At 43.1% G+C, this 12453-nt stretch overlaps 1 protein-coding gene and 1 long non-coding RNA gene across 5 annotated transcripts in view; one reads left to right on the top strand and one right to left on the bottom strand.

Annotated features, from left to right (window-relative positions):
- Positions 1-12422, bottom strand: part of LZIC (leucine zipper and CTNNBIP1 domain containing) — a 30881-nt gene extending 18459 nt beyond the window's left edge. Inside the window, exons 1-7 of one of the 4 annotated variants that reach the window (XM_081871379.1) lie at positions 12264-12422; positions 10061-10187; positions 8985-9120; positions 8383-8481; positions 7282-7377; positions 6746-6827; positions 4960-5337 (exon numbers count right to left, since the gene is read on the bottom strand). In XM_081871379.1, coding sequence (XP_081727505.1) covers positions 5279-5337; positions 6746-6827; positions 7282-7377; positions 8383-8481; positions 8985-9120; positions 10061-10161 — 573 coding nt within the window. In that variant the 5' untranslated portion in view covers positions 10162-10187; positions 12264-12422 and the 3' untranslated portion in view covers positions 4960-5278. Of the gene's footprint in view, positions 1-4959; positions 5338-6560; positions 6828-7281; positions 7378-8382; positions 8482-8984; positions 9121-10060; positions 10188-11978; positions 12003-12263 lie in introns of those variants that run through there. The other 3 variants (XM_081871378.1, XM_081871376.1, XM_081871377.1) reach the window with 3 other exon arrangements.
- LOC309347086 lies at positions 411-4338 on the top strand. Its single transcript, XR_014158835.1, has 2 exons — positions 411-3343; positions 3588-4338. It is a non-coding gene; the product is annotated as an uncharacterized lncRNA (long non-coding RNA).
- Positions 12423-12453: the final 31 nt, after the last annotated feature.

Genomic DNA, 12453 nt, shown 5'->3' with positions numbered 1-12453 from the left:
GCAGTTGGGAAATTTTGTTCCCACTACAGAAGAGAAGAGATTAAGAGGCAAAAAGAGTATTTCGTATTTCATAATGTTGCATAACTTAGAAAAAGAGCATTGAGTGCAGAAAATCAATGACAAGTGACCTACCTGACAGGACTACTGTGAAAGCAAAGCAAGGCTACAGTGCAGAGGTGGCGAACCCTTGGGCCAATCTTCGCCTGCCAGGAGGTTCAAGTAAGCCTATGCATCCATTTCCCTCAAACCATGCCTTCTAGCTCATCAGCTGATGTCTCTCGCAACATCATCATGTGACTGCAGGCAGGACAGAGTTAAACCCGGCATTGGCTGTGTACCTGTTCCCATTAGGGAACAGATCAGAGTTTAATCTCCCACTTGTCCGCTGATGAGCAGGGGCAGGATACGCATCATAATTCTCTGCTAGAACAGTTTCCTTCCCTTCATTTTAGTAGGGCTTTCAATGCAAACCATCAAAAGTCCTGTATAAAACAAAGAGGGCCAGCATCATTTTTAGCAGCACTTTGCACCTGATGTCCTTGTGCTGTCAGGTGATTGACAGGTGGGTAGGGCCACCCACCTGGTAAATTTGTTCAACATGGCCAATCCTGATGAGGATTTGGTCTGTGGAACCAAAAAGGCTAACCACCCCTGCTATGGAGAATGTTGCTCACTAGAAAAGATGTATAGGCCAAGTAACTTTCCTTCTGCTTTCCACACCTGAAGAGGGACTTTCAGAGTTACCAATTTGCAGGCAAGTTTTTGAAAAGAGATTACAATTTTATGCCAGCAGCACTAAGGCACCTTGAGCTTTATTTATAATTGCTTCAAGCTACAGTAGCTCAAGTATTGGATGCCTAACAAGAAAATCTAACCCTCTCAAAGAATGTATTCCAAATTAAATGCCATATTTGAAACCATTGGCATTTTAAGGGAAAAGTTGTTGTTCTAAGGCACTGGTTGTGCCCTTAAAAAGAAGATGGGTGGGGGAATATAAAATTGACAATAAAGATAAAATGCATTTCTCAGTGATGGTTTATTAAAGTGAAATGAACAATAAGCAAAGAGAGACAAGTAAATGCAAATCTCTAAGCTGAGTGAGGGAGAGAGATCAGAAGAAGAAGCCTGTTTAAAGCCGGTGTGACTGCTGGGTTTGGCTCAAGGCACGGATTTGCAATGGCACAGCAGCAAAGCTTCCCTTCTGCAGGCAAGGAACTAACCCTCTAATCATCACTAATGAGACAGCTACAGCATTTCAGGGAAAGAAGGTCTGTAACCACTGTGACTTCACACAAGCTGTTATTTAGCCATCAGTTTTAAAAGGGAAGAAACATTTAAAAGGATGCTATTCCCAACTGCCAAGGCCTAATCACAAGCCACAGAGGGCAGTGAAGACCACAAACAGGGCAGTCAAAAGCAGCCTAACTCTAGGAAATGCTGCACAGAGGTTTTCAGAGTCACAAAGCTCAAACGCATACACACTTCCCAGTAGACCTGCTCTCTCCTCTAACCAGGGTTTTCCTATATTTCTGTGGGACATAAGCCACCACACTTAGGAACAGGATGCTAGGTATGCTGGTATGGCTTCTCCCCAAGTTTCCCATGGGGCTTTTGCTCCTTGAACAGACTACATAACAGGCAGAAATTCAGCTGATTGAGCTTTCCATTGTATTCCATTGTCTCTTTACTGCTTACCTGCTGGGCAGCTTTTAAAGGCAAAAGAACCCTGCCAGGGTGAAAAGGGAATCCTAACATGTTCTCCACTGTAAAACCTCATATGCGACTTGTTTTTTATCTGTCAAATCTATGACTAAAGGAAGTTTTCCAACAATTTCAATTAAGGTTGCCATACGTCTGGATTTTCCAGGACATTACTGGGATTTCAAAGGCAGAACTGACATCTGGGGGGAATTTCTGAATGGCAGCGCTTTGTCCTGGATGTTAGACAAGTCAATTGAAAAATAATGGGGTTTTTTTGGTGTTTTTGTAAAGAAAAGCTCAACAATTTCAGTGGTTTCCTGAAAAAAAAAAGTCAACAATTTTGGGGTGTCCTGGTTTTTACTTTTTGAAATATGGCAACCCTAGCTCCAATAAACTAGAGCTTTCAGTCCCAGATCCAAAAGTAAACCTGACCTCAAACTTCTGTGTGTCTAACATTGGAAGAGGCTTGGACAGTATAGTCTTGAGTTGAGGACAGTGAAAATTGAGGAACACCAACCTACAGGGAGATTCACAACCTAATTTTGCTCATTGAAGATCAAGCTTTTTCTAGACTGAACCCACTTTAGGCTACAGGTGGAAATTGGATGTTTGACTTCACAACCCCAAATCCCTGCACACAGAAAACAGTCATTTCCTAGGGTGGGAGGTGGGGAGTTTATAGCCTAGCCTTCTCTCTGACATACAATTCCTCTGCAGCTGAAAGAGAAAGAAAGGGAAGAGTGTGCATTGGGAACAGGTATAAGAGGGACATTCAAACACACACATCCCACTAGCTCCTGCAATGTGAATCAGTGGAGTTCAGCAAAAGATTTACCTCTTAAATCTGGTGGTTTAACAGCCTTGGTATTGTAGAAGCACTGTTGTGGGCGGTGGGAGAGACTACAGAGGGACATTTTCTACTTGCTCAGTTTCAGAACTCATAATCCTATTTGGAAAAGTGCCATGATCTATAAAACATGGAAGGTAGTTGCCTGTTTCATGGCTGATCTACTGTGACCATTGTTCACTAATAACCCAGCGAGCAGCTCCTCCCAGCCTCATGTTCCTGCACTCCCAAAAACTGCTGAATAAGGGAGAGTCATGTTTTGGCAGCATTGCAGTATGCTACAACCAGGCCCTTTTGGCAACCTACGCATGCCTGCTAGCCAGGAAAATAGAATATAGGCATTGTGCTTGTTCCTTTTTTAAACTGGGGAGGGGAGAGGGAGAGAGCAGCAGTTTCTCAAGTTACTATACAATGAGTTCATCTGGGAGCTGTGGCAAGGGTAAGAGAACTGATTGGCAGGGGTGATATTCAGTACTTTCTTTTGAAAAGAAATTAAAATCAGGCCCCAGGCAAGTTTACATATGATCCATAACAAGCAGAAGAGATAGAAACAAGGAAGAAGTTTCATATTCAGGATTAAATCAAAACAGTTTTTCAAATCCACTCACTTTCTGAGGTTCTAAGTGAACAAGATCTGTAGCGATTAGGAAAAGGGCATTCTGTATGTAAATTCAACTGTTAAGACTGAATAGGTGAGTCCTGCAACAAACTAAGATCAAAAATGAAGGGGAAAATGACAGAGAGAAAGAATGTAGATGACTTCAAACTGCAAAAAAGTGAAAAACAAGCACAGTGGTACCTCGGGTTACATACGCTTCAGGTTACATATGCTTCAGGTTACAGACTCAGTTAACCCAGAAATAGTGCTTCAGGTTAAGAACTTTGCTTCAGGATGAGAACAGAAATTGTGCTCTGGCAGCGCGGCGGCAGCAGGAGGCCCCATTAGCTAAAGTGGTGCTTCAGGTTAAGAACAGTTTCAGGTTAAGAACGGACCTCCAGAACGAATTAAGTACTTAACCCGAGGTACCACTGTATAGAGGAGATGGCAGGGCAGATAGATATGCTCTCCAACACCACTCTCCCACCCCCGCAAAAAAACAAAAAACAAACCCAGTTGGATAGTTACTAAGTTGTAGCCAACCAAGTCCTACTCTGAGTAGACCCATTAAAACTAACAATTTAGCCATGTCTGCTAATTTGAGTAAGACTTGGTTAGAAGCATCACTAAAGACACTCTGTACGTGCCAAGAGGCATTTATTTAGGGAAAAGCTACAAATATTGCAACCAGATTATGGGGTTTAGTCCTAACAAGCCCTCTCCCGATGGAGTTTTCAGGGATGTCTCAACTCCTTAAATATGTGCCTAGCAAGATGATGCCCTTCACAAACACCAACTTGGCAAATTACCCACCATCCAGTGAGAAACCTAGTGTGGCGTTTCTGTCTAGGGCTAAGGAGACCCAGATTCAAGACCCTACTCAGGCTAGCTAATTACTGTTTCTGAGCCTGACCTACCTCACGGGGTCATTGTTGCAAGGATAAAATGGGCAGGGGAGATATACACATAGGGAAGAGTGGGAGAGGAACGAAAAAGTCTGTTGCTCAATAGCGGAGCACCTAAGAGCACAGGTTTAATTGCCAGCATCTTCAGGTTGGGCTGGGAATGACCCCTCTGAAATCCTGGCGCACAGCTGCTGGTCAGTGTAAACAACACTGAGCTTGATAGGCTTGGAAAAAGGCAATTTCCCATACTCCTAAGTGAAAATTGTTGAGAAGGAGCCCAAAGGGACGAGGGAAAGGGATGAGGGAACTTTTAGCTCAAGCCGATGTCACAATCAACCAGCATCTTAAGTCAGGCCTGGAAGATGATGGAGCCTGCAGGGCTAACAAGATCAACAGATGGCAAGCGCCACCTTCATTCGGCAACAGAACAGGCAGCATCTAAAAAAAGTAGGATTCCTCTCTGTTTGTTTCTACTTGGAAGGAAGCAGTTTCATGCCGGCCTCCCAAAACATGAGGGAAGAATGGCAGATTGTAGCCAATAACACGCCTGGCTACCGCAGGAGGCCAGAAACAGGGCTTATTGACTGCGTTCCCTGTCATTCTGGTCCACAATGTTAAATTGGCCCAGAAAGCTCCCAACAGGGCTGCTATTGTTTGCCAATCAAGACATGGAGGACACAATGCTGCCCATTCATCTCCCAAGAGAAACCGGGAGGGCAGGAGGGCGCTCGGCTTGTTTTGAGACAAGCAAAACTGTGTCGCATTCCACACTAGAGCTACATTCTTTCCCCCACCCCACTTTAAAAAAACACACCACACAATTCCAGCAAAACAACTGAACTCACACAGCCATCAAGCACCAGGAGCTGCTGAAGAGAGATGCTTTCTGCCATCACATGTAACAAAAATAATAGAGAAAAACATTTTACTAGAGAAATGCACATTTTAAAGTGGGGGAAATACATACACAATGCATACATTCAAAAGGTTACGCAATTAAGTTAGTTGGTTTCATTTCCTTGTTTTTAAAAAGTACCACTTAGTGTTTTTAGCCTCTGAACTTAGGCAGCCCAGCTCACAAAAGGGCACTTCGAAAACAGTCTCCGTTGTAGGTTAGCTTGCCATTAAGATAAAGAGCGTTACAAAAAAGTTTGTAAGAAACACACAAATACAACATGGTAAAAAAACAAAAACCCCAGATCCATTGCAGCTGAACGCAGCCTGCTTTCACTGCTTTGATTTCTCTACCTCAAAACTTGCCAGCGCGAAGACCTTATCGCCTGATCCTGCAGTTAATGAAAAAGAGGGACTGTTTTAAAATCCTGTCTTTATTCCATCAGCAACATCCAGCCTCCAACAAATAATTATTGATTAACAATTGCAAGTATAAATTTATATAGCCATACTAATCACACAAGAGGTATTTGATAGTAAGATTTATTTATATTTTAATATGTGAATAGAATGTTGTGCATTTACAATTATATGAGTTTTTGAACCACTGTTTTAAGTCTTTCTTAACTTGGAATACAGTACTACTATATTGCTTCTCTTATAGAAGTTTCTTTTAGTATTTTCCTTTTATATCTTTTATCTCCTTATCTTAAACCTGACCATGCTCAATTGTTCCCCTCCCTTGTTGAATTCTTAGAAAACTGTGTGAATTTGTTATACATGTAATAGACTAACAAAAATAAAAACACAAAGAAACGATGGTGGACAGAACTGCATTGATTTAAATGACAGATTGCACTGATGTTAACCACTGATCTCAAAACCACTGATTTTAACCATGGATCTCAAAACTGCACTAAACTGCACATTTGGGAGTTTCTTAGAATTCCCAAGCAATTATCGGTACAACACTGCCAGTAAGTCATATGCAGGTAAGATGGTAGGCAACTATTTACCATATTGGCCCGAATATAAGCCGCACCCGAATATAAGCCATACCTTTAAAATTTAAGGGGGGGGAAGAAAAAAAGACAATACCCGAATATAAGTCGCTCCCTTAAAATTCCACAGGCACTCACACCTGTAAATGTCAAATGTAGAAGAAAATCCTACGGGTACTAGAGAGTTGGTTTAACACCTGTTCGTAGCACCGTAAATGCAAATTAAAAAATCAATACTGCACTGTAAAATACAGGGAAAGCAATGTATGACATTAGAATTAATTGCACAACAGTCTCAAGCTCGCAAATCTGCAAGAAAACATTTTTTTGTTCCGTTTTACCATATGTCTGTTTCAGCAGCGATATCGTAAAAGCCAATTTTTGTAAGGTCGCAAATTTAAGCCGCACTTTTAACTTTTCATGGTCAGAATTTGGGGGGAAAGTGCAGTTTATATTTGGGCCAATACGGTATGTGGACTACTTATTTTCATTGACTGATTTTGCCAGGCTGATCTACAGGATCAAGTTGTGTGTTTTGACTGGGACTGATAAGCATCATTTGGAATAAAGTCAAACCAGTCTGTCATTGGATTGGAAAAAATGCTATTTAAGTTACACTCATGTTCATGCTATATGGCAGTGAATCCAACCTCCATGCCTGTTAATGAAGAGGAAGCAGATGAGCTGTAGTCATGAACTAAGGATGATGAGACACCATTTCTTTTCTCCTGATTGCGAGAAATTTGACACACACGATCAAGGAAAGAGGCATGGGGATTTTTATTTTTTTTTAACTTACCAAGATCACTGGAAACTCTCACAAACTGGCTGAGAGCAGCTCCTGCATTTGTTGAAAGAAAAGTCTCATCATCAGGAGTCAGCTGTAAACACAAAGAATGAAAGAAATAAGGATGAGTCAGCCATGAAACTTTTAATATCACTTAAACCAGTGATGGCCAAACTTGGCCCTCCAGCTGTTTTGGGATTCCCATCATCCCAAGCTAACAGGGCCAGTGGTCAGGGATGATGGGAATTGTAGTCCCAAAACAGCTGGAGGGCCAAGTTTGGCCATCACTGATTTAAACATTTAAAATGAAAGTGGCATAATCAATACAAGAAAACATTTCCAAACAAGCTTTCATAGCTTCAAGACTCCAGACAAAGCCTTAAATAGTGTTGAGGCATAGTGAAAAAAATCCAATTGTGTAATATTCTGTGCAGTTTCTAAGGGATCCAGATTCTGCAGCAGGGTATAAGACTAGTACTACACAACGTGTGTAATCCATGCAATTCCATTTATATCCCCATGAGGGACATGCCAAGCAAATTTAGTACCTTCTCCCCAAGCTTCCTGAGAGCGGTGAGAATTTCCACTTTTTGCTGAGTATAGACGTCGCGTCCCAACTTTCCAACAATCAGATCTCTGTCCATCTATAAAGGGGAAGAGAAAACCGGGAAGTGGGGGTGGATGACACTAATTATGCATCTGATGTATGAAGATTTACACAGCCCTTAGGAATTAACACCCATTATTTGTGTATCATGAGAAAGAAATTTGTGGCATTCGCTAAGTGTCAGTCGCAGAAAAGATCGAATGCCGTCTCCCACCATCAGCCCCATTTGGCATAGCTCACAGTCAGGGATGATGGGAGTTATAGTCCAGCAACAACCTGTCCAGGTTACAGGTTCCCCATCCCTCCTTGGGCAGAGTTCTCCCATCACACATTTCCATGTGATTGTGTGAACCAGTTCACAGGCACCGCATGGGGCAAAGCTCCCAATTAAATCAAAGCTTCTACAGCCTGACTAAATCTTTCTCATTCTCATTCTCATTCTCATTTGATTACTGACTGCCCTATACCTGCAGGTCTCAGAGTGGCTCACAAGATAAAATCACAACACAAAAGCACAAAATAATAAAAACAGGAACAACCAAGAGCCAGTGTGGTGTAGTGGTTGAGAGCGGTAGTCTTGTAATCTGAGGAACCGGGTTCGCGTCTCCACTCCTCCACATGCAGCTGCTGGGTGACCTTGGGCCAGTCACACTTCTTTGAAGTCTCTCAGCCCCACTCACCTCACAGAGTGTTTGTTGTGGGGGAGGAAGGGAAAGGAGAATGTTAGCCGCTTTGAGACTCCTTAAAGGGAGTGAAAGGTGGGATATCAAATCCAAACTCCTCCTCCTATAATCCCCCCCCCCAAAAAATAGTTTTCATAATTTAGTCTGCCCAGCCCAGGACTAGGCAATGCTGTTAACACTCCCAGCTTCTCATCTTTGAAAATCAGTATAAAACATTGTTTAAGATATCCAAGTTTAGAAAAATATGTAGATCACATTGGGATGCCTCACAGGAAGCAGTTTATAAATGAAATGAACTAATGATTCTAAACATACTTCACGTATGTACACTTTTTAAAAAGGTGATAAAACATCTTTACCTCTGCCAATCTTGTCCGCAGCTGCCCTGGCTGCTTTTTGGCAAACATCCTGATGACTTCCGGGGTTTTAAAAGCCTGGCTGATGGCCGCTTGTATAGCCTGGAAGAGGAAGATTACAAGCTAAAACCCTTGCGAAAGATGCGAGTTACCTGTCTAGGAAGCTGCATTACACCATTGGTCCATCTAGTTCAGCATTGTGACTGGCAATGTCCCACCGGAGTTTTAGAGAGGAGGCATTCCCAGGCCCATCTAAAGATGATCAGATTTAACCTGGGGCATTCTAGGTGCAAGGCAGATGCTCTACCATTGAGCTACGTCCTTTCGCTTAAGAAATAGGAAGCTGCCTTAAGCAGTCAGACCACTCAAGCTGTCAGACCACTCAGTATAGCTCAGCATTGCCTAAACTGACTGGCAGTGGCTCCAAAGGGTTTCAGGCAGGGGTCTCTTCCAGCCCTAGCTGGATATGCTGGGGATTGAACCTGGGACCTTCTGCAGTCAAAGCAGATGCTCTCCTTTTGAGTGATGGACTCAATGTCATAATGCAGTGTTTTAGACACACTACGTCAAAAAAAAAAAAAAAAAAGTCCCCTCCAAACACTCACCAATTGCATCCCACTAAGTTCGTCTACCAATGTCATGTTTCCAGACATGATCTTCTTCAGGGAATCATTGAACTCACTCAGCTGCTCAAGGGTTTCTTTCTTGGTCTCTTCATACTCATCTGCATCCAGATCATCTCTGAATAAGAGCAAGCACTGCGACTCAGCCAACAGGTTAACCACAGTAGGGCTCTACATAGGAAGGTGCCTTGTACTGAGTCAGACCATTAGTCAATCTATTATATTCCAACAGCCATCCCGCTTGTTAATAGTGGGCTGCTTTCCCCATCTCACAAAATTAATGATGCCAGTATTTTGCTATGCCACCCTGAAACAGTGTGGAGCTGCTCCTAGTCGGTGTAGGCAGTACTGAGCTACGTTACCTCTAGGTTCAGCAGCAGTATGTATCTGAGTATCAGTTGCCATGGAACAGTAACAGGAGACAGCTAATGTCCTCATGTCCTGCTTGTGGGCTTCCCAAAAGGCATCAGATTGGACACCAAGGGAAACAGGATACTGGACTAGAAAAGTCTTTGGTCTGATCCAGCAGGGCTCTTCTTACATTCTTAACAACAGCAACACAACATACTGGCATGTCACATGAAGCACTGCCCTTGGAAGATCCTTAAAGGATGTTTGAAAAGGACAAAATCCAAATGAGTGCATGCATCACCCAGTAGTGTCTGGTGCCCATTGGTACTGGAAGGCCAGAAGGCAGGGAGCCTAACAGTAGGTGGAACCAAAGTGAACTAATTCTAGCTTTGTTCACATTCTCCTCCGTCCTAAGTTCTACAATGGCAATAATGAGATTATGAAGGAGGAAGCTGGCAGGCAATCTTGCCACCCACCCCCCGGACTAGTACTATGTAAGAAGTCAAGGTAGGGTCTGACTAAGAGCAGGCTGACATTAGTGGGACTGTGTCCCATTAGCTCTGATAGGCCAGCCTCCAATGACATCATCCCATCCATCTACAAACAGCTAAAGACTGGATGGAGAAAAAGATGCCTGCCCTGCCCTAAATGGCGTTAACACAAAGATTTTGTGACAGATTAGTCAATTTCAGGATGGAATTTATTACCTACACTCCTCCAGATCTTGCAATTGCTGCATTAGTCTATCCAGTTGCTCTTCCAAGTTCTGTTTCAACTTACTGGTCTCGATTGCTCCCCTTGAAGCCATTTCAAATTTTGTGCATTACAGACCACCTGAAAGAGACAAGAAACTTACATGTGGTGTGTGTTATTTAAACTGCCAATACCATAACGATGCTATACAAATTGACGGTGCAACTGCATTTGGAATATTGTATGCAGTTCTGGTCACAAAGGATATTGTAGAGCTGGAGAAGGTTCAGAAAAGGACAACAGAAATGATCAAGAGGATGGATTGACTCCACCCCCTAAAGAAAGATTGCAGCATTTGGGACTTTTTAGTTTAGAGAAAAGGCAAACAAGAGGTGAAATGATATAAGTCATGATATAAGATATATTATTCACGGAATGGAGAAAGTGCACAGTAAAACATTTTTCTCCCGCTTTCATAACACTAGAACTCATGGGCATCCAATAAATCTGAATGTTGGAAGATTCAGGATAGATAGATAAAAGAAAGTACTTCACACAGCACATAGTTAAACTGTAGGACCCACTCCCACAGGAGGCAGCGACAGCCACCAACCTGGATGGCTTTAAAAGAGGATTACACATGTTCATGGAGGGCAAGGCTATCAATGGCCACTAGTCACAATGGCTATATTCTACCTCCACTATCAGAGGTGTTATGCCTCTGAATATCAATTGCTGGGAATCACAAGTGGGCAGAGTGCTATTGGGCTTATGTCCAGCTTGCAGGCTTCCAACAGACATCTGATTGGACACTGTGAAAACAGGCTGCTGGACTAGATGAGCCATTGAATGATCCAGCAGGCTTCTCTTATGTTCTTAAAAGGAAATAGCAGGCTAGTTATACAGCAAAAGTGGCATAAAAGAACTTTGCTCTAATACAAAGGCAAATGTCATCTTCTTTATTTAAACATACCCATCCTGTTCGAGAGGCTCAAAGAAGATAATATTGTATTGGGGGATTATTGTAGCATGATTAACTCACCCTAGGAAGCAAAATTAATAAAAAAAATTACCAGGATGTTTGGTTTACTAGTTTCTAGTGCAAAAATATTTCACACCAAGGACCAATATGTTCAGGGATGCAATGTTTTCCCCCAGTTTATAAAATGTGTTTTAAAATTATAAATAGATTTCCTTCTAATCAAATAGGGGAGGGGACACTCAGCTAACTCTAGAAAACAGCCAGTTTGGCTCTGGAAGTCAGGGTAGAGTAGTGGTTAGATGGCTGGCCCTTGTAGACCAGGGTTCAAATCCCCATTTGGCCACACAAACCCTATCTGCTTTTTAACGAAACATTAGTCACAAATCAGTGTACAATAACAAAAACAGCAAATCCAAATGATATTTAAAAAACATTAAATACAAGCATACTTCATATAAGCAAAAAAATAAGCTAAAACCAACTCCAGTCAGACAGCTCAGCATGCTATCAGCAATTTAGAATGTCATCTCTGTAGTTTAATTTACATGAGCCGCTGAAAGCTACAGAGAAACAATAAAAGCCTTTGAGGCCCACCTAAAAACATCAGTTCCTCTATCAATTCCCTGATCCGCAATTAATTTGAGGAGGAAAATGTTAGGAGGGGCCCAGCGACAATAAACTGGGAGCCAGTCCCACTAACACAAAATACCATTTCTGACACGCCCCCCCTCTCTTTTGTAGCTGGGGATGAAGCCTCACCAAGGAAAATTTGCCGCAAGCACACACACGCCGGACCTCTCCAGGGTGCTAAACCTTACCCCTAAATGAGGAGTGGGAAGCCTCTGGCCCCCAGGATGCTCACCAGCCCCCCCCCGGCATCGTACCCTCCTTGAGCCTTTTTGCATGGCCGTATTATTCCCCTCCCTCCTCCAGTAATCCCCCTTGCTTACCCGAATGGAGAAAGGTGTGTGCACAAACTACCAGCCTACTGTACAAAGGTGAAATTTACACTTCTTGCCCCGCCCACAGCTGGCATGTTCCAATCCCCCACCCCAAAAGGGAATGGGCTGAAAATGGCTCCCCGCCCCAGCCCAAACCATTCAAAGCCCCCTCCCAGATCCGCAGGCGGACTCCCTTCCTTATATACACCCACCCAGCCCACCATCCCTATTATCCTTCTTCCACTATTGGCTTCTCTTCTTACATACCCCAGATTATCCCCGCATGCCCTTTACCCCCAGATAATCCACACTCCTTCAGCCTTCTAGAAAACTGACATTCCCAACTCCCCCAATCACATCCTTTCTTCAGGCAACGGGGTCCTCTATTTCAAAAGCCCAAACCCTTCCCACTTCCGGTTTCAAGATTGTGTGCCGGGGGACCGTTCCTAGGGACGGACACGGCACCTCTTTCGGCGCCCGCGAC

Source organism: Podarcis erhardii, assembly GCF_964252035.2.
Source record: "Podarcis erhardii genome assembly, chromosome: 7".
Taxonomy (NCBI): Eukaryota; Metazoa; Chordata; class Lepidosauria; order Squamata; family Lacertidae; genus Podarcis; species Podarcis erhardii.
This window is presented reverse-complemented; position numbering and strand designations above follow the sequence as displayed.